This window comes from Lepidochelys kempii, chromosome 1 (assembly GCF_965140265.1).
Source record: "Lepidochelys kempii isolate rLepKem1 chromosome 1, rLepKem1.hap2, whole genome shotgun sequence".
Lineage (NCBI taxonomy): Eukaryota > Metazoa > Chordata > Testudines > Cheloniidae > Lepidochelys > Lepidochelys kempii.
The window spans coordinates 249,145,006-249,169,597 of record NC_133256.1 but is presented as its reverse complement, the minus strand read 5'-3'; the positions used below and the strand labels follow the sequence as shown (position 1 = coordinate 249,169,597).

General features: G+C 42.7%; 1 protein-coding gene across 5 annotated transcripts in view; it reads right to left on the bottom strand.

Annotated features, from left to right (window-relative positions):
• Window positions 1-24,592, bottom strand: part of TBXAS1 (thromboxane A synthase 1) — a 316,405-nt gene that overhangs the window by 217,233 nt on the left and 74,580 nt on the right. For all 5 annotated transcript variants that reach the window (XM_073323035.1, XM_073323050.1, XM_073323042.1 and 2 more), the window contains one exon: window positions 22,284-22,377. In XM_073323035.1, coding sequence (XP_073179136.1) covers window positions 22,284-22,377 — 94 coding nt within the window. The remainder of the gene's footprint in view (window positions 1-22,283; window positions 22,378-24,592) is intronic.

The window sequence follows — 24,592 nt, the reverse complement described above, 5'->3', positions numbered from 1 at the left end:
CCAAGAGCCCAGCCGCAGGTACCCCCGGTCCAGATACCTGCAGGCCTCCCTGGCACCAGCTACCCGCACCCCGATACCCAGAGCCCAGCTGCGGGGCCCTCCCTTCCCCAGACACCCATCCCCCTTCCCCCGCATCCCAAGCCCAGGGATCCGGAGGGAGAAACAGCCTGATGCTCAGTCCCAGGCTTGCACGGAGTTTCCTGCACACCACCTCCTTCCTTCATGGCACGCTGGGAACTGCAGCTGCCAGGAACCCTCTAGCTCCCTCTCCCTCCCCCCAGCAGTGTCTTCTAAGTGCAAGCTGGCTCTGCCGAGTCCAGTTGCCCTTAATGGCGGCTAGCAGCACTGCAGTCCATTTCACAGAATCATAGGACTGGAACGGACCTCAAGAGGTCATCAAGTCCAGTCTCCTGCTCTCAAGGCAGGACTAAGTATTATCTAGACCGTCCCGGACAGGTGTTTGTCTAACCTGTGGGGGAAGGAAAATTCTTATTAAGTTTATACTTGATAATTGGTTGGTGAAATCTAGGTACAGCACTCACAACTAATTGGGGGTTTGTGCCCTGCTTACTGACATTCTAGCCTGCGGTACAGACTCATGCTCTTCAGTCACTGCAGGCAGTGTTACATTCCTCTACATTTGAACGAGACAAATTCCTCCTCCACGCTATCTGGGTGCCCGGCGTGGGGGGAGAGGAGGCGGAGGGCGGTCATTGAGAGCACAGGAGACACAGACTTTCTGCTCTGAATTCTGGTGTCTGGCCGTATCCCAACCCACAGCAGCCATTACAGGGAAAGGCTGGCTCTGATCCTGTAGCCATGGGCTGGTGGGAGCATGTCCAGTCACTCTGTAGGAATAGTGCATGCACAGTCCAGTCATACCTATAAGCTGTGAGGGAATGCAACACACTCAATCGCTCTGTGAGGATGGCACTTGAGCTCTTTGGTCACCACTAGGAGCTGTGAGGGACCTACGTGAGCATGCTCAGTGTGCCAGAGAATCTGGAGATTTTAGCTGCTAAAATTGAAGACGTTTTTACTGAGCATGTGCAAACCATGATTTTTATAACTTGAACAAATTTGAACAGATTTTCCTGGGAACAGCAAAAGGCACATCCCTGACACGACCCACCCCCCTTCTCCAAAGCATGAAAGAGCTCGAGAGTATTTCAAAGAAAAGGTCACCAGAAGTTTTTAACATGGGCAAAACAACATATTTTCTCTGGTCTCATACTCAGAAACAGCTGACCATTTTGGCTCATAGTTTCCAAAAAAAGTCAGCCTGAGGCAGACACCTACTGTGGGCAATTTCTACCCAAACAGTTTAAGTTTGGCAAAATAATAAACAACTGAAAAAGGGATCTTATTATGGGAAGTCCTGAGCAACCTCAATAATAGGTGGTGCTATCCCCTTATAATAATATATATTATTATAATAATATATCCCCTTATACACTAAATATGCAAAGCTTAGTTGAGACTCTTGAGTGGTGAACAAATGAATAAAAATAGGAAATTTGATCTGAAAACAATGTGATTCTATTCTTTCAAACCTTTATCACACTCAGTGTCTAGACAGAGTGAGTGTGTAGGCTGCGTGGCAGAGGGCATGAGACTGGGCTCTGTTATTTTAGAGATGGGTTCTATTCTCAGCTTTGGCAGAAGAGACCTTTTGCAGGTTTTCAGTTATCTCATCTGTGAAACAGATGAATGATATAGCCATCCCTCAAAGGCTGCAGTACAAGACCCTGGCACAAGGGCTGTGACCAGAAAGATTAACAGCAGTCAGTAGAAGAGCTGGGCATGGAACTCGTGCTCTCTGGCTTGTAGTTTAGCTAACCTTCCGCTAGACTACAGAGCACTGTATGGAGGAGGTCACTCTGTCTGTCTCTCTGATTTTACTTCCCCAAGATCATGTGACAAATTGAATAAGAAATGACTGCCTACCGCAGGGCCCAAAAATCATATTACTCTCAATAAAATTGCACCAGTTGGCAGCACTGCACTTTCTTTGTGATTTTTTTTTAACATTAGCAGTATAAAACCCTTAGTATGCATTTCTTACAGAGTGGTAGGCATGGGAAGTTCAAATTAGGAACTCTGTATCTGGGAGTAAGACAAAATAATATGATCCCATGCCAAGAAATGTTGGATAACCAACAACAACAGGGCCTAAACCACTCTAATGGTGTAAATTTCCATTCCTAGCTTGCATTGTTGAGCAGAGAGAAGGGGGAACAACAAAGCTGAGCTGAGAAAGGCTCAGATCCTGACCCCAGCTCTGGCAGAACAAAGAAATCATAAAGCTGGCCTACCTGGGAAGTTGCGGATTCTGCCAACATAAGGGACTCTCCAGTTGCTGTAGATCTAGCTCTGCCCCACCCACTCTCTAAGCCCCAACCCTGTATTTGGGCTACGTCAGGGGGAGAGGAAGGGGACATGGCTGGAGGGCTGTTGCACTTGTGATCCATTACTAGGAGATATAATTTAGGTCAGTGGTTCTCAACCTTTCCAGACTATTGTACCCCATGTAGGAGTCTGATTTGTCTTGTGTACCCCCACGTTTCACCTTACTTAAAAACTACTCGCTTACAAAATCAGACATAAAAATACAAGTGTGTCACAGAACACTACTACTGACAAATGTCTTATTTTCTAATTTTTACCATATAATTATAAAAATAAATCAACTGGAATATTATTATTGTACTTACATTTCAGTGCACAGTACACAGAGTAGCATAAACAAGTCATTGTCTTGTACTGACTTCTCTAGTGCTTTTTATGTAGCCTGTTGTAAAACTAGGCAAATATCTAGATGAGTTGATGTACCCCCTGGAAGACCTCTGTGTACCCCTAGGGGTACAAGTACTCATGGTTGAGAACCACTGATTTAGGGCATCCGTGAGGCTCCTTTAACTTCTCCTTGGTGGAATGAATTGGTCCCTGGCAATCCTAGAAACCAGAGGAGCACAAAGGTGGCAGGACAGCCACGTTTTACCCATGATCCTCATTACTAGTCACAGCCCAGAGGATTGGGCTAATATTTCCTCTTTTAGTTCAAGATCAAAAAAAGAAGACTGATCCTTATGTTATTGCCTATAGTAACATCAAAAGCAAGTACAAGATGAAGAGGGGCAGACAAACAACTTTCTAACCGTTGTTAAAATTAGAAAATATATATATACATTTGTAAATTAATCGCTTAACATCCCATAGTTGATCAGATCATCCAGAATGCAGCCAGATTTCTCAGGTCTCCTCTGAAATAAGAGAAGTTAGTTCTACAGGACAATAGGTTGGATCCAGAAAAAGAGACTGCCTTGAAACATTTGTTTTGAAGCATCTTCACCCCCCAAATTCCTATCTTTTTGGTTTTCAACTTCCATAACAGACCAATTGAACATTTATTTTGTGCTAGATGCTAAAATCTCTTCATGCCTTCTAAAGAAAGGAGCAGGAGAAATAATTTTTAGCTTGCTCTTTTTACAGTAGCATAGTCAAGGGGGAAAAAACAAACAATTGCTAATCTGTGCTCTTGACCATTTAAAAATAATCCCAAAATAGTCTGCTAAATTGTTTCACCCTGAGCAAAATTACTCATAGATGCATACGCATGCACACAAAAACAGCATCTACTGATGCGGTGCTGTTGGTGACTGCAATCAAGGAAGCAATGTCATTACATTACACATTGTGAAAAGACCACAAAGTTGTAATTATTCTTTGAGATTTCCACAAAGCACAATTATTAAGCTAACATTATCCCAATATTGTTGCAATGGAGATAACATGATCAATATATTTCCTGGATTGACTTTTTTACAAAAAAATATTACTAGCACATTTCACAATGTAACAAGATTTAGACAAATGCATTAACCAATTTTAGTCCATGATCAGCAAAGTCTTGAGGCAATAGATTGCAATCCATCTCATGTTTATTATTGTATCGAGACACTAAATGTCAAAATATTTGCTGCAAAAGTACATTTTCCTTGTTGAAAGTCAAGAGAAATTGTAATCATTCTTTGGAGAAGGATTTGACTCTGTTTAGTCACATTTTTCTGATACTTTTAAGACAAACAGCAACATAATAACCAAACTGATTGAGGGAGAGGTGGTGGGTTAGTAGCTTTGTATTTGAACTTTGCATTTTTTTTTGTTTGTTTATTCCAGTGGAGATGCTATGGCTATTCATATTTCCTATATACGCACACTCCCTGCAACAACAGGAGAGAGTGAAAGGCAAGCAAGTCTTGTGATTAAAGCAGTGAACTGGAATATCTGCTCTATGGGTTCAGTTTTCAGTTTTGCCACAGATTTTCTGTCAGCTTTAGCATGCCATTTACTATCCGATCTTGTGTCCACTAAAGTGAATGGGGAGCTTTGCCATTGATTTCAATAGGCTCAGGATCAGAACTTTAAATCTTTTGTGCCTCAGTTTCCCCATCTGTAAAATGGAAATAATGCTTCCTTTCTCCAACCATGTGTCTGTCTTGTCTATTTAAATTGTAAGATATTGGGGGCAGAAACTATGATATTGTGTGTTTGTGCAATGCCTAGCACAATAGAGCTCCAATTTTGGTTAAGCTTTTAGGTGCTACTGTATTAACAAACATCAGGTTCAAATTCTGGTATCGCTGTTTCAGTCCTTCATCCTCCTCAGGAAGACTCCAGGCTGTTTACTGTGCAAAGTCTCTTGGGGGAGCCTTAGGGTCCTTGCTCATAGAATTTTCCCTTTCAGGGTATTGTGCTGTGATTGGCTGCCATCCACCCAATCCCAGAGGTGGTGGCATTTGGTTGATGTTGTTTGTATTTCAGCCAGAAGTTTCAAATGTGGGTGCCTGAAGTTAGATGACTAAATCAGTGGCTTGATTTTCAAGGGGGCTGAAAATCAAGAGCACCCATTAACTTCAATGGAATCTGCAGGTGCTCAGTACCTCTGAAAAGACGGCCACAAGCTTAGGTGCCTAAATATGGATTTACCTGCGTAGGATTAGGCACCAATATTTTGTTCACAGTTTGTAAAGCACTTTATATAAAAATTATTATTTGTTCCACCCCTCTCCCGCCTAAAGGCCTCCCACTGGTCAGTTCTGTCTCTTTCCATGATACAGGCAGGAGCCTTGGATTGGCTGGAGGAGATCCATCAAGAATGATCCATCAAGGATTAAAAATGTTGCCTGCATAACAGATCCAGCCCTTTTGGCCCAAGGGGTGAGTGACGGAGTTAAGAAGTCAAACTCGAAACCCCAGCACACAGTAGTTCTGCTGACACTACTGTGCACCCTACAGCATCCAAGAGCCCAGGCTCCAGCCTGAACCTGGAAGTCTACACAGCAGTGAAACAGCCCAGCAGCCCAAGCCCCGCGAGCCCGAGTCGTCTTGCATAGGCCAGCCAGGGGTGTTTCTTTGCTGTGTAGACGTCCCCTGAGAGACTAGGGACTCATTTGTGCCACTGAGGGACAGCCCAGGGGCACACTGCCCCTGGAGGAACCCAGTCAAATTCTACCCCAATGAAACAGAACTCCTCCCTGAACTCCCCACCATGTAGGGGGAGCGTACTGGCTGCTACACCTCTCTGGGCAGTGCAGCTTACACCTGCCACTATACCCAGACCACTCTGAAGGCTGCTGTGAAGGGGGAGAGGAACCATGGCCTTGCCTTCTCGCCTCTCCCTTTGGGAGTAGCCCCTATAGTTCCCTGAGCAAAAAGACTGCAATTGTTTGTAGTCCTTATGTGGGTCACACAAGAGTGGTTGCAAAGGTTTTTGTGTACTCACTCCACTGCACACCCACATGGGATGGGCACTTAGCAATTTGCCCATGGCCACAAGGAAATCTGGAGCAGAGACAGTAATAGAACCTAAGCTTGCACCCCTGTGCTGTAACCACAACATAATCTTTGCAGTCACAGTTACAGTGCTATGGAGACAGGGTAGTACGGGCTGAAAGCACTGCAGAGAACAGAGCCAACATCCAGCATAAAGGATGAAAAGGGACTTTAATGCTACAGGAATTTAAATAAATAGGGTGAAGAGAAAATTAAAGGGGAAGTCTAAAAAGCATACTTTATATAAGAACCTTGCACCAAACTAACTATATCCTAACTAGAGCTATGTATTCTGGCTGTGTAGGAACCCAAAGATCTCAGTGTATTCTTCTTTTGCCTTAGGGAGCCATTATAATTCAAGGTTTGGTCTTCTCACGGTACGTTCTCCATTCAGGAAATGAAATAGCATTAGACAGTGAGATATTGTATTTTGAGGCCTCCTATATGGCTCTGTGGGGCATTAAAAGTATGGAAGTAAAAATGTAAACACAAATATAAATACGAGATCCTGCATACTCCAGGTTTCAGAGTAACAGCCGTGTTAGTCTGTATTCGCAAAAAGAAAAGGAGTACTTGTGGCACCTTAGAGACTAACCAATTTATCTGAGCATGAGCTTTCATGAGCCACAGCTCACTTCATCGGATGCATACTGTGGAAACTGCAGAAGACATTATATACACACAGACCATGAAACAATACCTCCTCCCACCCCACTCTCCTGCTGGTAATAGCTTAACTAAAGTGATCATCAAGTTGGGCCATTTCCAGCACAAATCCAGGTTTTCTCACCCTCCGCCCCCCCTCCAACTCACTCTCCTGCTGGTAATAGCCCATCCAAAGTGACCACTCTCTTTAAAATGTGTATGAAAATCAAGGTGGGCCATTTGAGACAGGCCAGTCCTTGCCTACAGACAGCCCCCCAACCTGAAGCAAATACTCACCAACAACCACATACCACACAACAGAACCACTAACCCAGGAACCTATCCTTGCAACAAAGCCCGTTGCCAACTGTGCCCACATATCTATTCAGGGGACACCATCAAAGGGCCTAATAACATCAGCCACACTATCAGAGGCTCGTTCACCTGCACATCCACCAATGTGATATATGCCATCATGTGCCAGCAATGCCCCTCTGCCATGTACATTGGTCAAACTGGACAGTCTCTATGTAAAAGAATAAATGGACACAAATCAGATGTCAAGAATTATAACATTCATAAACCAGTCGGAAAACACTTCAATCTCTCTGGTCACGCAATCACAGACATGAAGGTCTCTATCTTACAACAAAAAAACTTCAAATCCAGACTCCAGCGAGAAACTGCTGAATTGGAATTCATTTGCAAATTGGATACTATTAATTTAGGCTTAAATAGAGACTGGGAGTGGCTAAGTCATTATGCAAGGTAGCCTATTTCCCCTTGTTTTTTTCTTACCCCCCCACCCCCCGACGTTCTGGTTAAACTTGGATTTATGCTGGAAATGGCCCACCTTGATTATCATGCACATTGTAAGGAGAGTGGTCAGTTTGGATGAGCTATTACCAGCAGGAGAGTGAGTTTGTGTGTGTGGGTGGGGGGGTGAGAAAACCTGGATTTGTGCTGGAAATGGTCTACCTTGATTATCATGCACATTGTAGGGAGAGTGGTTGCTTTGGATAAGTTATTACCAGCAGGAGAGTGAGTTTTTGTGTGTGTGTTTTTTTTTAAAAAGGGGGTGGGGGGGTGAGAAAACCTGTATTTGTGCTGGAAATGGCCCACCTTGATTTTCATACACATTTTAAAGAGAGTGGTCACTTTGGATGGGCTATTGCCAGCAGGAGAGTGAGTTGGGGGGGGAGGGGGGCGGAGGGTGAGAAAACCTGGATTTGTGCTGGAAATGGCCCAACTTGATGATCACTTTAGATAAGCTATTACCAGCAGGAGAGTGGGGTGGGAGGAGGTATTGTTTCATGGTCTCTGTGTATATAATGTATTCTGCAGTTTCCACAGTATGCATCCAATGAAGTGAGCTGTGGCTCACGAAAGCTCATGCTCAAATAAATTGGTTAGTCTCTAAGGTGCCACAAGTACTCTTTTTCTTCCTGCATACTCCCTAATTCTATCTGACATGAACTCTGCAAGGCTCTTTATTAAAATGGTGGTCTCCGATATAAGGTCATTTACTGGGAAATAGGCTACAGTTAACTCCATCATGAACAACTTTTCCCTCTTTTTAGTTATGAAGAGTCCTTTCCAATGAACTTTTTCTATAATGCACATCAAGTCTAAGGACGTCTGCAAATCTGGGAAACAGCTGAAAGATAGCCTGGTGACCCTTCTGGTATATTTTCTGACCTGATCAGGTGTGTTCATCCTTTTTCAAGTGGTAAACCTTGTGAACACTAATAGATGAATCACCAGCTTTTTGGTCATTTCCCATTATGTCCTGTTCAGTCAGGTGCCTCGTCAAGCACCAAGGGGCCTTTTGGCAGGTCACAACCTGTCCTGGCCTTAATTCAATGAAACACTCCTCCTTTCCTTGCAAGCAACGTATATTGGATAATAGTAAATGTGCCCTGAATCCATCAAAACTTTGGGACTCCCCTCTAATCTTTTATTCTGACTGCTTCCTTCCCTCTCCTCCCCCCTTCCCCCCCCCCCCCCCATAGACTCTTCCTCCCAGTCCCCATCTTTTCGTAAGACCTTTTCCCCTTTCTTTCAATGGAGTCTTTAATCTTCCCTTCCCCAGGCCCACAAACCCTCCTAGACAATTCATTGCTGCCATCAGGCTTCCATGCCATCAAGCCCAAATATCAGGTACACAAGGATCCTGCCGTCATCTTACCTAAGAAATGTTTTCACCTTTGGCTATTCCACAAATTGACTAAGAACCACCAGATACAGTGTGTAAGAAGCAGAGCTAGTCAAAAGATGGGAAAGATGATTTTAATGGGAAAAAAAATCTAATTATTCCCATTTTGCAGGATTCAATCTAGAACAATTTTCTTTGTGTTTTGTGGATTTTTTTTTCAAAATTTCAAATGTTCACTTACCTCCCTTTTCTGTTTCTCTTCCCCACCCTCTTTTTGTCACTGAGTGCAACAGAACGAATAATGTCCAGTGGTGAGGAGGATTGTTAATTTTGTTTCCTTTCTCCTTTTTCCACTCTAACTTTTCAAAACTATTTCATCTTGGAAAGTTGTACAGTGACAAAGTTACAGTGGTTTGTTTTTTCTTTAGCAATCCTGTAACTTTTCCAAAGTTGAGGAAGTTTCAAAAAGTTGCTGAGTGGAAAAAGGAAAAATGGAATAAAACCAAAAGCAAAACGTGTGAGGGGAAAATCCCTAGATGATATTATTAATTCTATTGCCTTCGATGATGAAAAAAGAAAAGAAACAAATCAGAAGTTTAAAAAAAATTGTTTTCAGAAACCAAACCAAAATGAAAATTCCAGTTGCAATAACAAATTTTGTTTTGCTTTTGTTTAGAAATTTTCCATTGAAAAATTGACAATTCCCAAAAAAATAATTGCTTTTGATTAAACCCTGTTTTTGGTTGAAAAATTTCAAATGAGCTCTATTAAAATGAGGTCTTCACCTACAAAAGCCCACCAGCACTTGGAATTGCAGTTTTTTGCCTGAGGATTTAAAGAAGTATTTTTATTATTATTATTATTTTAATACAAGTCAGACAAGTCAGTCCTTCCTTATTCTTCTGTTTGTCTAGTTAAGTTTCACTTTTGCTACAAAAAGTATAAATAAAAATATTGGCCTCCCAGAATATGTATTTCCACCCACATCGGTGCGATGGCAGCTTTACTCCTATGCAATTTATGCAGCCACACAGGGCCCTACACCACGTCACATGCCCAGAATACTATCCTTAATACCTCCTCTGTTGTCCCATCTGACTCAGTGAGCCATGTCAAAGATTCATTTCCCCACCTGCATTACCCAGCTGCTCCCCTTGTGGAAAACTGCACTTTGTCTTCACTTCCTGACTCATACGGAGTGAGTCATGGAGGCCAAGCAGCCTCATAAACTCATGTTCCTATGGTGGCTAACAAGATCTGAGGTGTGTTACAGATGAGGGTGGAATGTCAAGGATATGAGGGTACATGGTTGGAGAGGGAGCTGTACAGAGCCCTCCACTTGTTATTTAGCATAAGGACCTGCAAAACCGGGACCAGCTAGCTGAGAGACTTCCAACCTATACACGGCTACACTTTCCTGCTTCTCATTATCACTCACTCTCCAATCTTTCCAGGCCAAGCTGATGATTGTAGCCCAGCCTTTTATTTTAAGAAACGGCTCATGCTGTAAACATTTTTGATGGAGTTAGGGCTATGCAGCACTTCTAACAAAACGCTAATGAAAATAAATCGGTATGTATTTACCATATGCTGAAGAGCACATGGCTAATGCATTTAGACACTACTAATAAAAGAAAAGGAGTACTTGTGGCACCTTAGAGACTAACCAATTTATTTGAGCATAAGCTTCATCGGATCCGATGAAGTGAGCTATAACTCACGAAAGCTTATGCTCAAATAAATTGGTTAGTCTCTAAGGTGCCACAAGTACTCCTTTTCTTTTTGCGAATACAGACTAACACGGCTGTTACTCTAAAACTGCTAATAAAGTTAAGATTCAGCTAAATGTGCTGGCTCATGGAAAATGCCTGTTATCAGCAACCATTCTGGGTTATCTATAATACCAGCACTATAACTGATACCTGGCCATTATTATAAGTAGTTGTATTCATTTGGATGGGGAGTTCTTTGCATTCTAATAAAGGCGGGGAAACAGAGTCTGGACTCACTAAGTTCTAACTTTAAAGCGGGAGGGAATGAATGCAACTTAATTGATGTCAATGGAGATGCACCTATTTAATATAGCAGTGATTCTTTTATGTTCTGTATTAAGTTAAGAATCCAAGAGACTTTTCTTGGCCAATACACATTCTCCCCAGGCCAATAACTCACCAACATGACGACAGCATATATTTAACAGATTGCCATTATTCTATTCAGATTATTTCTCCCTTCTTAAGTGTCTGTGTACAAGGTGTTGGATTCAGAGCCATGGATTCTGAAGTCCTTTATTCATGACGTTGTGTCATTCTTCAAATGAGACACACGGCGAAGGTGCTGACTCCTTACAGTCACCAGACAGAGGAGTTGTTACCCTGGAGTTCAGGCTAAAGTGTAATTTGGGTGGTTACATTTTGCCTACCTACAGCCCCCTAAAATTACACTTGGATATACTTCACTTGCTGACTTAAACTGTTGTTTAGTGTTGCTGTAAATAACTGCTGCATTTCACCCCAAAGATAGTTGCATTTCAGTGGTACGTGAAGTAATTCCTGCGTACAGGATAGCCTTTGTGATTCTTGGGGATGAAAGAGGCTATGTAAATGTGAGGTATTCTTAGAAAAGTTATAACTAAGGCTACATTTATGTCATGGAGATCTGTGACTTCCAGAGACCTCCCTGACATTCTCTGCTTCAGCCCCAGGGGCTGCAGGACTCTGGAGCTGACGGACCGTGGGGCCCTGGCAGGGTTCCAGTGACAGGTGACAAGGGGCCCCGTGCAAGGTTCCAGCAACAGGTGACAGACTCCTAAGGGGGCCCTCCTCAGGGTTCCAGCGATGGGCAACAGCCTCGCAGAAGGGGTGGGGGCGGACGCCTCAGGCGACCCGCTGTCGATGTCCCATTTTCTCTTCGGGAAATATGGTCACTCTGGAGCCCCCAGCCGCCGTAGGCAGAGGGTACCCCCCTGCAGCTTCCAGCTGCTGAGGGTAAAGAGAGAACCCCACAGCTCCCAGCCCCCATGATGAAACCATGGAGCCACAGCAGCAAAAGTCACAGACAGGTCATGGCTTCCGTGAATTTTTGTTTATTGCCCATGACCAGTCCATGACTTTTACTAAAAATAACCATGACAAAATCTTAGCCTTAGTTATAGCTCATGGCAACCTCCCATATATCACTGTCCCAGTAATGTATCTCAACCACAGTACCCATCAATACAGGGTAGATTAATCTCCACATCTATGAAATCTTTAGCCTCTTTGATGAAACTGCTAACAAGAGAGCCAGTTGTGATGGAAACTTTGTGTGATGCATACCTCTTTCCAATGGAAATTGGATGGAGATAATCATTTCACATAAGCCACCAAACAGCTGTTGAATAGCAATGTTTTTTGGCCACTTCTGATCTAGACTGGATTGGAACTGATAAAATATTGTTTATTGCTATTATTACTAATGTAATACTCTTCAATTGTATGTCATCTTTTATCAGAGGATAATTTGTTTTACAAACACAAGATGGGAGACCTGGGTTCTATTCCTGCTCTGCCATTGGCCTAATGGGTGAGCTTGATCAAGTCACCTCACCAAGCCTCAGTTTCCTGCATCTGTAACATGGGGATAATGATACTGATCCCTCCTTAGAAAAGTGTTTTGAGTTCTACAAAGAGCTAGGTCATATTATTATTAGAGAATTCTCATCACGCTCCCCTAAGTAAGTATTAATATATTGTATCAGTTATACAGATGGGTAAACCAAGGCACAGAACAGGTAAACCCATGATTCTCAAAGACACCAAGGAGACTTGGATACCCAGTTCCCATTAGTTTTATTGGAAACTGAAAATCTCAGCATAGGTGACTTGCCCTAAGCCACACAGGGAGTTAATGGCAAAGCTGGGAGTACAGAGTGCTGGAAATGGCCCAACTTGATTATCACTTTAGATAAGCTATTACCAGCAGGAGAGTGGGGTGGGAGGAGGTATTGTTTCATGGTCTCTGTGTATATAATGTCTTCTGCAGTTTCCACAGTATGCATCCGATGAAGTGAGCTGTAGCTCACGAAATCTCATGCTCAAATAAATTGGTTAGTCTCTAAGGTGCCACAAGTACTCCTTTTCTTTTTGCGAATACAGACTAACAAGGCTGTTACTCTGAAAAGAGTCCCAATTCTCATTCACCAGTGCTACCACTTAACAAGCTTCTTCCTTCCATTGTAGAGGTGAAGTCCTTCACATCCTATTAGCAATCGCCTGAAGCACCACTCCCCACAGCATTTAATAAGGTAAGCTTCTATAGTTACACAAAACCAGCTTGCCAATAAGAGCAGCTAAGGAAAGCATTACACAGCTCACCAGCAAAACTGTGACCACTTTTACATAGCTGTTCTCTGGCGCCAAAGGGAGTCCCCATCCAGTCGTTTTTGACCGGGGGTTATTTCTAGGCTGAAAAAACAAGTGTGTTTTTAGCTCAGGTTAGCTAACATGGGGTAAAATAGCAGGGAAGATAAGACAATTCGGCTTTGAAGTTGGGTTAGTAGCTCAAGTTAAAGCTTATAGGAGAGCCTGGAGTTGAATTCAAGCTGCTAACCTGAGTTAAAAGCCAAGTTTCCATGTATTCACTGCTATTTTAACCCAGAAGATATGGCAACTTGGCTTTTAACTCGGGTTAGCAGTTTGAATTCAACCCCAGGCTCTCCTGTAGACTTTAACTCGAGCTGCTAATGCAAATTCAAAGTGAGCTGTCTCACCTTCACTGATATTTTCATATGAATTAAGAAGAGTCCCCTTTTTGTTTTTTGCAGCATAAACATACACAGAGCATTTGATAGGGTGACAGAGGCTGGGCCAATTGTTAGCAAAATGGCAAACAATGGGGATTTTCTAAGATGCTGGAAGGGATGGCAGAGATGTCCTCCTCCTCCCCTAGAGAGGAAAACCTGTTATTTGGAGAAGCAAGAAAGCATGTAATAATAAAACTGCCCAACCAGCTTCAAAACTTGAATCTCTAGCAGCTTCCATTCTCATGATATAGTCACATGTGAGCTGGTCCCATTTGCTTATTGCTTTGTATGTTTTATTTACAGTTTCTAGCTTCTTGCAAGACTGTTATTTTAAAAAGAGAGGGTTCTGGTTTTCATCCAGCATGCCACCGAGCGCTGCTAACAGAAACGCAGGGCGCCTCAGCACTCAGCATTTCCATAGAAAGGCTTCCACAGAGTGCAGAGAAATATACGCATGCCTCAGCAGTATGAGCATGTCTCTGAACTGAGTACAAGTTAATAAGCTCAAAGGGGATAGATGGATGGAGCTAAGGCATTGGTGCTTAAAACCAATCAAGTGAACCCAAATGATGTTCCTAGGGTGATCACCCATCCTGAATGGGGCGGGACAGTCCCAAAATGCAGAAGTCAAGTCCCAGTCCTGGGCTGAACGACTCCAGGACAGCATTGGTCCCAATTCCCTGCGGCACTGCTCTGCGCCTGTCTAAGGCTCCAGGGCAGCGCCAGCCTCTTCCTGGTGTGTGTGTGTGGGGCGGGGGGAGCTGAAGTGGGCCTGAGGCCCCCCTTGCCATGAGGCCCCGCCCTCTTCTCCTCCCCAAGGTCCTGCCCCATGGCCAGGCCAGAAGCTGGAGCCGGGCAGTAGTAACGGAGCCCAGGCCACTGTGGAGAGCCCCAGACCCTCCACCTGCCCGGGCGACATGCCCCAGAGGGCGGGGACCAATGTTCCCTCTAATTTTTCCCACCCATGTGTGGAATGAATTTTGTTATGTGCACCAATATGGAGGTGATGTGTGGTGGGGGTGGAGCTGAGGGGTTTGTCGTGTGGGAGGGGGCTCAGGGCTGGGGCAGAGAGTAGGGGTGTGAGGGCTCCGACTAGGGGTGTGGGCTCTGGGGTGTGGCCAAGGATGAGGAGCTCAGGGCTGGGGCAGAAGGTTGGGGTGGGGGGTGAGAGCTTCGGCTGTGGGTGCGGGCTTGGGGGTGGAGCCAGGGATGAGGGGTTTGGGGTGCAGTCTGCCCCTGGGCTATGGCATGGAGAGAGGACTCCCCCCAGCTCTCTCTCCCCGCAGCAGCACCTGGGCGGGAGAGGGGAGGGAGAGGTGCCTCTCCCTGTTGCACCAGCTCCGGGGCTGGGGCCGCGGGATAGGCACCTCTCCCCCGGCCGCAAGAGGCCCAGGGCTGGGTTGGGGCCGGGGAGGGGCGCCCCAGCCACAGCAGGTCCGGGCCAGGGCTGGATTGGTGTCAGGAGAGGGACGCCCCAGCTGCGGCAGGTCCGGGGCTGAGTTGGGGCCGGGGGAGGGGCGCCACTTCCCCGGCTGTGGCAGGTGCCAGGCAGGTTTCATGACCACCTGTGCGGCGCTTAATAGGCTGCTGCGCACCCGCGCAGCTTACAGGGAACTTCGGTGGGGACATGGGCCAGGGGCTGCTCTCGATCTTCCTGGCCCCCCCACCCAGGGCAGGTGGAGGGTCTGGGGTTCCCCAAGCAACTTGGTGGCTCTTACCACAGCCCAGCTCTTGGCTTCCGGCCTAGCCGGGGGGTGGGGCCTTGGGGGAGGAAGAGGAGGAGCAGCAGGGGTGGGGCCATGGAGGGGGCGAGGCTCCTGCACGTGTCTCACTTTTGCCTTTTGAAAAGGCGGTCACACTAGATGTGCCCTGTGGCTATATTTATGGTCTCTGCTTACTCTTGTTGCCAGTTAGGGACAGTATCTTACTTGAGTGTGTTAAAGAGCTGCATTTAATAGAAAGTGCGAAGAGAGACTAGTCAGTGACACAGAAATACTTCCAAAGGTGCCCATGAAACATCACCTCTCGCTGACAGCTGTTGAATGCCTTTATGATGAATATTGGAGACACTGTTTTTTTCCTGGCCCAGCAGCTTTCATAGGGTGACCAGATGAAATGGACAAAATATCGGGAGACATGGGGGAAGCAAAAAAAAAAAAAAAGCAGTGTTGCCGAAGCAAGGGGAAAAAAAAAAAAGCTGCCGGAACAGCCAAACCTCAATATCGGGACAAATGGCATCCCGACCGTGCATCGGTCAGGACGCGGGACAAAGAACTAAAAATCGGGACGTCTGCTCACCCTAAGCTTTCAGCTCACTTCCCTCAGATTTCTTCACCTTATTGGATTGTGAGTAACAAAATACTATGCTCAGCATCTTTACTTGGGCCTCATTGATGCTCTCGCAATTCTATCACCAACTCCTAAAATCAGGGGACTCTCAAGGTTTTGTGCTACAAGAAAAAGAATAAAACCACTCCAAATTCTGGACCTAAAATCATCAACAAAGTTCCCTTCAAGTTTTCCACATGTATTCTTCAAAAAGGAGCATCTCTAAATACAATGGAGCAGGCCCCAAAGATTTCCCTTTTTATATACATTCTCTTGTCATTGATGTACACACACTCATACTAAAGTGTTCTCATGTATGAGAAAGGTATATCAAAGTATATGTGAGTGTGAGAATTTGATGATGGCTAGCCTGAGAACAATAAAGTCCTCTATCTACACAAAATATTTTATTTTTATTTCATTTCTCTGCAACCTATCATGAAGCACCTCCCAAAACTTAATACTCATAATTCAAAAATCTAACATTCAATACAATTTCTTGATTCATCAATATATCACAGGCAGCAGCAATGCAAACTTTCCCACAATGCCCCATCAACATGCTTCAATCCCAACCTGAATAGGCCACCTCTAGGATTTAGAGGGTGATTCAGTCTCCACTGCCAACCAGGGTACCACTTTGTGCCAGCTGTGGGGGCATTTCTTTTTATTTCGGTCATGTGTGTATCTATCCAGTAGGAACTAGACTGAGACCACCAAACTCATTTCACTTAGGCCACCAAGCAAGCTGTGGTAACAACTTTCATTACCAGCTGGATCTGGATTTAAACCAGACCACAATCTAGAGTTGAAAAGCAGTATATTACCAAACCTGTGAGATAACTTTTTAAAGTAACCAGAGATGGATGTTACGTTACATTTCACACCTTTCTGCACTGTATTAAGTCAAAAATAAAGAAACTTAACAAAACCTTGAATTCTTTCTGATGTACAAGGGCATTTGCTAATTCCCTTTCCCTTAAATGGAAATTTACTAATACCATACTGATTCTTAGAAAGTCAAAGCCAGACTAACATCACTGAGAATTGTGAAATAACCTATTTTTATAAAGTCTACTATCTCAAATAGATCTATCTTACTAAGACTGCTGAAACATATAGGTTGCACAAAGGGTTATCAACATACTAGCCATTCTTCCCTTGGAGACCAGAGTTCAAATTGATATTTAAAGTCACATGTGAAAATTAGGTGGGTCTAAACCTAAACCATTTGTGCGCAGTACAACATTAATACACATTTGAGCACAATTCTGTTCAAGTGAAGCCCAGAACTGTAATAGCAGTTCAACAGATCAGCACTGGAGCACTGCGTAAGGAAGACACACAGAGCTCCTTCTTGGCTCTTACATTCCTATTAGCCTATATTTGTATTAGAACTTACAGCCCCTTAGTTTCAGGAGCGCTAGGGTTGTATAAAAACAGATTTAAAAATTAAACCTATTAGACCATGTGCAGAACCAAATTGACTGGGTCCTGTACAAGGGAGGCAGTATCAAGTGCAAATCAAAATAAAGGAGATTGACGAAGCTAAGGAGAGAGAATGCATACACAGATATATGCACATCCATACCACGAATCAAAGCCCAGTACAATACAGCACTCTGTGCAGTGGGTAGAGTTGTATTTGTAATGCATGCATGTGTTTCATTCAGTAGAAATATATAAACAGGCCTCTAATGTGAGAAGAATTTTCCCAATGCATTAGAGATGATTAAAACCACCCAGTACATTTTTACAGGATACAGTGTCAGCCCGCAATACATGTCCAAGACCAAATGGGAAAGATAATGAGATATCTGTTCATTATGCCAAGGCCCTGTTTTCCAGTTCCCACTTAAATATCAATCAACTGGCAAACAAACACTCCCCATTCCATTCCTCTCTTCTTGTTTATCTCTACCAAACAACACAAAACCATATGCAAGCTTTTACTGTCAGTGCAAGCTATATTACTCCTGCAATTAACACAGGCCAATAGATTAGTTGTGAGCTCCCTCTTTTTTCCCTCCCATTCTCCTCACCATTTGTCTCTCTAAAACCTTGCTTTGGTTTACGTGCTGTGTCATTAAATTCCTGAACAGTCAATGCTGCAGCTTCTATATCCAAACACTGATGTGCTGCTTTCTAGTTCAAAAATTAGACAGGAATTAATTTCATTATGGCAAGGGCCCTGCATTTTGTTTGACTTGCATATCAAAGGATGCTTTTGGCAGATAAGTAGTGGGAAAGAATCACATTTGATCTCTTGTTTCTCCCCACACCCTTCACTCCATTAAACTGCTCAGCCCAGCCCAATCCAACACTGAAGGAGACAAAGCATCCATACAGTGCCCATTTTCCATTCAGCAGAAGAGGGCTGCTCAGGGGAAGCCCAGGAACGACAAGTAGCCCAATCAGGAATAAACAGAGCAAACAAAGAGCATCTTGTCCATGCCAAGAAAGGGGCTAAAAGAGCGATGTCGTTCATTAAAATGCAAGGCAGGGAGGCAGCACACAACCAGTCACAAGCATGATTGAAGCTTTGAATGAATAATGGGAGAAACTAAAATATAAACATGCCAATATACGGACCCAAAGCAGCTCACCCAACAGTCTAGAAGGTGCAACTGGTTATAAAAGTCCCTCCCACCAAAAAACCCCAAGACCATGACATTTTTCAGCTCAGCAAAGATCAACAGCAAGTTGAATAGTACATAGTGCCCACAGGTAAAGTACCCGATCACTCGAACCATTAAAATATCAAGATAATGACATTTTAAAACAGCAGAACTGATACCTGCTTTCTTAGGAAAGGTCGAGGTACAGGGGGAGGGGATTCAACACTGTAAGAGCAACAGGTCAAGTGTTCTCTCTGGTTCTTGGGGGAAGGGCCGTGTTATATATGTTAGGTTTTGAACTCATTTGTCACATAATAAAACCATTAGCTTGTGAATTAAGAGGTGATTTTTGTTCAGTTTTTAAATAGTCTGTGGCTCTAATGCCCTGTTTTGTTTGCGTGCTCTGTGTACGCTTTGTATATCCGGTTATGCTTCCAAGAGGGGAGGAAACCCCATTGGTTTTCCCACAGATTTGTAAGAAAAATGCAAGATTGTTGCAGGGAGGATGAGAAACACTCAAGTGTTCCTGGTGAAATTGCATTTCTGTCTGCTGCAAATCTCCTGCTCAATTACTGGGAAAATTAAACACAATGTTTTTACAGCATAATCACTTTTACTCCTGCAGCAGATGTTACCCACTGCAAATGGTTCTAATGTAATCGAAGTATTTTTAATCTAATATCTTGGACTCTGAGGTAATTTCCCAGCTGCAGGACTGCAAAAATTCCATATCTTCTTTTCTTTAGCCGATTAACTTGGGTATGTTTTAATTTCAGGGTGTGATTGTCGCTCTCTCCTGTTCTTAAAAGAGAAGTGGGACCTTACGAGTAATGGAACAACTTGCTGTTTACCTTTTTATTCATTTCCCTGCACCTCCCCACAAATTTCTCCCCCCACCATCGCCACTCACCATCTTCCAGCTCTCAAACGACACTTCATAGCAGTGACCCTCATTCCAGCCAACAACCAGAGATTTCACAAACACTACATTTACTTTTTCAAACTAAACAATACTTACTCTTCAATAAAGCGTTTTTGTTTAAACAGAAGAGATATAGAAAAACATGTTTGAGTTTTGTAACAGAAATTTGATTTGTAGGTTTACAATAAAAAAGAAGCACTCTGGGCAAAATCCTACTCACATTAGTAATATTTCCCCCTCATTTCAAGGCAATCTGAGAAAGGGAGATAGGGCCCGATACTCCTCTCACTTATATGATGAAATAAAACTGGCATTAACCCCATTAACTTTACTAGAGCTACACCTGATGATTTACATGATTTATGTGAGAAAAGAATCAGGTCCATAGATTTTATTCAGCTATATAAGTAAGCATAAGTGTTATCAATTCTTACAATTTTATTGTGAGTCTTGTGGTATTTGGTGTTTTTCTTAAAACTCCAGTTCCTGGATTTATGAGATTATGTGAGAATTTCAGTGTTCATTTTTAAAAGTTTCTAGCCTTCATGGCTGCAGAGAAAAGCTTGAAAATGTGACCTGAGTACAGTCAAAACCCAGAAAGCAAATGGAAAAACCTTAAAATATATATTTTTAAAATCTAATGATTTTTAAACCATTTATGATTTTGGGAGGCCTGCCATGATTTTTGAATGCTGGGGGTTGGCAATGCTGAGTACAGGAGAAGGATTCGGCCTTTCGAAGAGGCTTGGAAGAAAGGCTGTTTACAAGATCGCTTATATACAATCACATTATTGCATCTGATATGTAAGTGCAAAGAGTTCTTACTGTTCTATACATGATGACGGGATGTACAAGCATTTTACTTCTTGCATCTGAGCTGTCCTTAAAAACTAACCCAGCCACCAAACTGCTGCTGTGCCCTCACAACTAGGTCCATAAAATCCAGCCTAGTTCCCAGTAAGATGACATATTGCCTCTGTTTATCTCTTACTGGGAGAGGAGGAGATGTCCTTTTTTGAGTTCAGTACAGTACATGTGTATGTGAAAATGTTACCATTAGAAAACAGCCTGCAGCACAAACATGGTCTTCCTGTTACCAGTGTGTTGCTATGGGCACTATTTCTGAGAAAACAATCAAAGAAACAGAACAGGAAAATACAGAAGAACCTATCAGGGGAGAAAAACAAATTACAAAGAGCCTGGACTAAATACAGCATGTGCCTAGCTCCTACTGACAGCGATAGAACTAATAATGCCCACCCACAATAGAACAGAAGCATTTTCAAAAGAACCTAAATGATTTAGGACTGCAAATCCATGGGACTTGTGCTGTTAAGAACTTAAGCACTGTTTAAATCCCATCCAGAATTCTTATTTCTAAGTACTCATGCATGAATATAAAGCTGTAATTGCACATCAGTTTTACATTGTTTTATTTTTAAAAAACCCTGTAAAATAGCATGTGTTTTCTCTTCATTATATTGTTTATGTTAATTTAGTGCATATAAAAGAAACCAGTTTCACTAAAGTTGTCTAAGTATAAGCACAGGTAACAGCAGCGAAAACTTCCCCACATTACTCTCACCAGTGCCTCAACCCTGTTCAAGAGCAACTCCCTCTAGGGGTAAGAGGGTGACTCAGTTCTCTGTCAGCCGGTTGCTGAAAAAGTGCCAGGACAGGGATCAATTGTGCTTTGTCATCAAAGAGACACAAGATTAGTTACTTTCAGTCTCCAGGCTGGTTTCAAGTCGCAGTGCTAAAGCTGACCAGCTCCGTGTCTCATTACTGCCTTCCAGTCCTTGTTAAGGTGATTCAGCCTTTTAAATTATCTCCTGGTTGAAACTGGGTGCACATGTGAAAACGACTATTTAAATTAGTTTCACCATAGAATTGAATCTGGATTTAGGTATTGTTTCATATTCTCTGTGTATATATAAAGTCTGCTGCAGTTTCCACGGTATGCATCCGATGAAGTGAGCTGTAGCTCACGAAAGCTTATGCTCAAATAAATTGGTTAGTCTCTAAAGTGCCACAAGTACTCCTTTTCTTTTTGCGAATACAGACTAACACGGCTGTTACTCTGAAACCTGGATTTACATTAATACTCCAGGTACCTCAAAATGCCTTACCAAACAATGAATCAGATACTGGGAGTGTAACCACTTTGACAGCAAAAAGAACTATACTCATTAACATTTCTCAGACAATCTTGGACATTAAGCCTTTTGGGGGGGAATATGGCCTGAACACTGGAGTTATTCCAGATTCCTTTCACAAAGTGCTTTGGAATCTTGAAAACCAACATGGAAAGCCACCAATGTGAATGGGAGAGACTAACGCTCCATACCTGAAAAATGACGGTGCTCCACTGTAAACTCAGATTGAGAGACTGGGTCCTTGGCCTTTATTGAAATCAGACCATAAAACAAAAGTTTCTCTCAATGAAACAGTTCTGTTGTTGTACATGAGCAAAAAAACCCAAAACTAAACAAAACTCCCCTCCCTCAAAAAAGACCTTAAAGCTGGGGGCAGGGAGCAGTATTAGTTAATGATATCTAACTTCATTTACTTGATTGGGAGTAGACAAAGTTACATGCTTTGAAATAAACATGTACAATCAGCAACAGAGGGCTGTATAAACTGAAGCAGCTCAGAACAAACCAGTCAGAGCTAGTTAATATAATCTGTTCTATTCACATAGCCAAGCTTACTCCACCAAGGTCATGAACTTTCCTGGAAAAGCTCAAATAATTTGCTTCAGAAACACCCTTTCTTTCCGTCTGGTTCATTTTGTCCTTAAATCAGTGCCTCTTGTAGGTAGCTGCTTGCTATGTTTCTTCTGGTCACAAAGGTGAGTTGTGCTTGTTATTTCCACAGGAAGATCCTCAAAGAGCAGTAATCAGTAGCTACAAGATCACTCTCTCCTGTCCCCTCCTCCCCATCTCCCCTGCTCTTTTAAAACATTTTTGGATAGATACCAACTCAAAGCCTTCTTACCTGGCGAAAGAACAGCAGGTTTCCGATGAAAGGCAAAGGTGCAGGATGCCTGATACCCACCTTCTCCAGCCTGGAAAACGAAGAGGTGGAGTACCTAGGAAAGGGGTTAAATAGACAAGAAGTTAATTTTGGATGTAGTCACGATGTGGCTTTCCAGAGGAATTAGATCAAGTAGAATTCCTGGAGTAAGAGTGGGAGGAGATGCTTTCTGCAATCAGTCAAATGGCACAATCAACACAGAGGCATTGCTCTGTAGCTCCATTTATTAGGCACACTTGCAAAAGCTAGTGGACTGATTCCCCAGGAGCAAGTGGTAGAGAAAAGAGATACCTCAACACAGCATATCTAGGCCTGGAAACTTTTGGGGCACCTGAGTCTGCTCTCAGATACACCAGGGTAAATCAGAAGAAACCCCTGAAGTCAATGAAGGTACACTGCCATAACATAAGTGAGATTAGAACACACATTTCATTTCTGACTGGTGGCACAGGGGAAGGGAGCAAAAGGGAGTGGTCAATTCCCTTCCCCACTACCCATTTAGACCATTGGTGCAAGAACTCAAGCTGGAATTAGCAGTACCAGAGACAAGATACTGTCAGTATCTCAGGGAGACGTAGCTACTGTGCCAGATGTACTGGCTAACTGATTTGCCAGCTACTAGTCAGCAACTTAAAACATGATAAAATAGGAAGAACCAAAAACCAACGGAAAAACTCCCAGGTACACCTACAGTCAAATGCCGTGGCTGCACATCATCAGACACAACAATTGAAACCTTTATGCCAAAATCAATTTTAAATAGGAGTGGTGTTTTTAGGTACTGAAGTCTGCCAGGGATAAGCATGAACAACAACTGTAGTTAGCCAGATACCCAATAAAGTTTTAACTGAATAGTAACACTACAGGGACAAAGCACACTGAAGTCAATAGAACAACTCCCACTAATTCCAATGAGTTCTGACCCCCTGGACCCCAGCTCTCAGTTTAAGGAGCCTCTGTGGAAGAGTCTGATAGTCACACAACCTTCACACATTCCACTTGAAAAGCCCTAGGTGATATATAGATGCTTTGCTCTGCTCCTAACTAAAGGACAGAAGGTGCGTGCTTCCCCTTCACAAAAAAAAAAGATAAAAGGGAGAATAGTTGGACTCTGAAATGACTTGTCAAAGGAAACCATCTTTTGTGTCACATCTGGATTTTTTTTCTCCCAGTCTCAAAGAATTCTGGGTGCTGAAATATTCCATAACTAGAAATGTGAATAGAGAGTTGGATCTCCTGTGACCAGCAAAACAAAGTGAGACTAAGGTATCTAGTTAGTGGTATTTTGTACTTTTTTTATCCCCAAATGATGTCTTATAATAGATCAACTTCTGCTGATTTTCCTCTGTGACGATATTTAAAAAGAAATTATTATAACAGAGTACATGTCTGATCATTTTTAGATAGCAACATTTTTTAGATGACAAGACAAACCTGTGGGAGCACAAATTCTGAATAGAAACAAACTATCTTTGGTTCATGCAAGCGCACAATTTCAATGTGACAGGGAATTGTGGAGAAAGAAAAGGGGGGAAGGCATAAAAGTCCACATTTACTATATGTTTTATGTATGGGGGGGCTAATTTATGTATTATTTATTTAGTATTTATTATTTATTTATTCACTGATTAGTTATTATTAAATGATTATTTATGTTTTATTTATTTACGGATTATTTTTATTTTATTTTTAGGTTTGCCTAAACTGTGGTTTTCATTTTGGGGACTTTGATATCCTCAGTGTATAAAGTAAGGGGCAAAAACATTTTTTTATAGACTAGTGTACTTACTTGTATTTTATTGTTGATGTTTTAATTTGAAAATATAAATAGAATGATCATTAAAACACATACAATGCATCAGATTTTGGTACTCATAGCTATCCAATCGACAATACAATGCATTTTCTCTCAATGGTACCAAAACCACAGATCTTCATGTATTGCAAAATGAAATAAAACTGAGTACACTGCATGAAGGAGATGATGTGATCAACTAATACTTAATAAAAAAAAAGAGCTAAATAGCACAAACGGTGTTCAAAGTTTAGCACTGATTCTCATGAGAGCACAGGAAAGAAAATATACTGCAAGTGTGGAGACCATTCACCCCTTCATTAGCATCTCATCATTGTCAGCCTCAGAATGTTCTGGCAGCTCCACATAATGGCCTTTTTTTCAGGGATGCAGCCGTCTTCTGATGCTCTTTGTTCCAGTTACATTTGAAGTAGATTTTCAAAAGGCATAAAAACATGATTTACAACGAGATGGT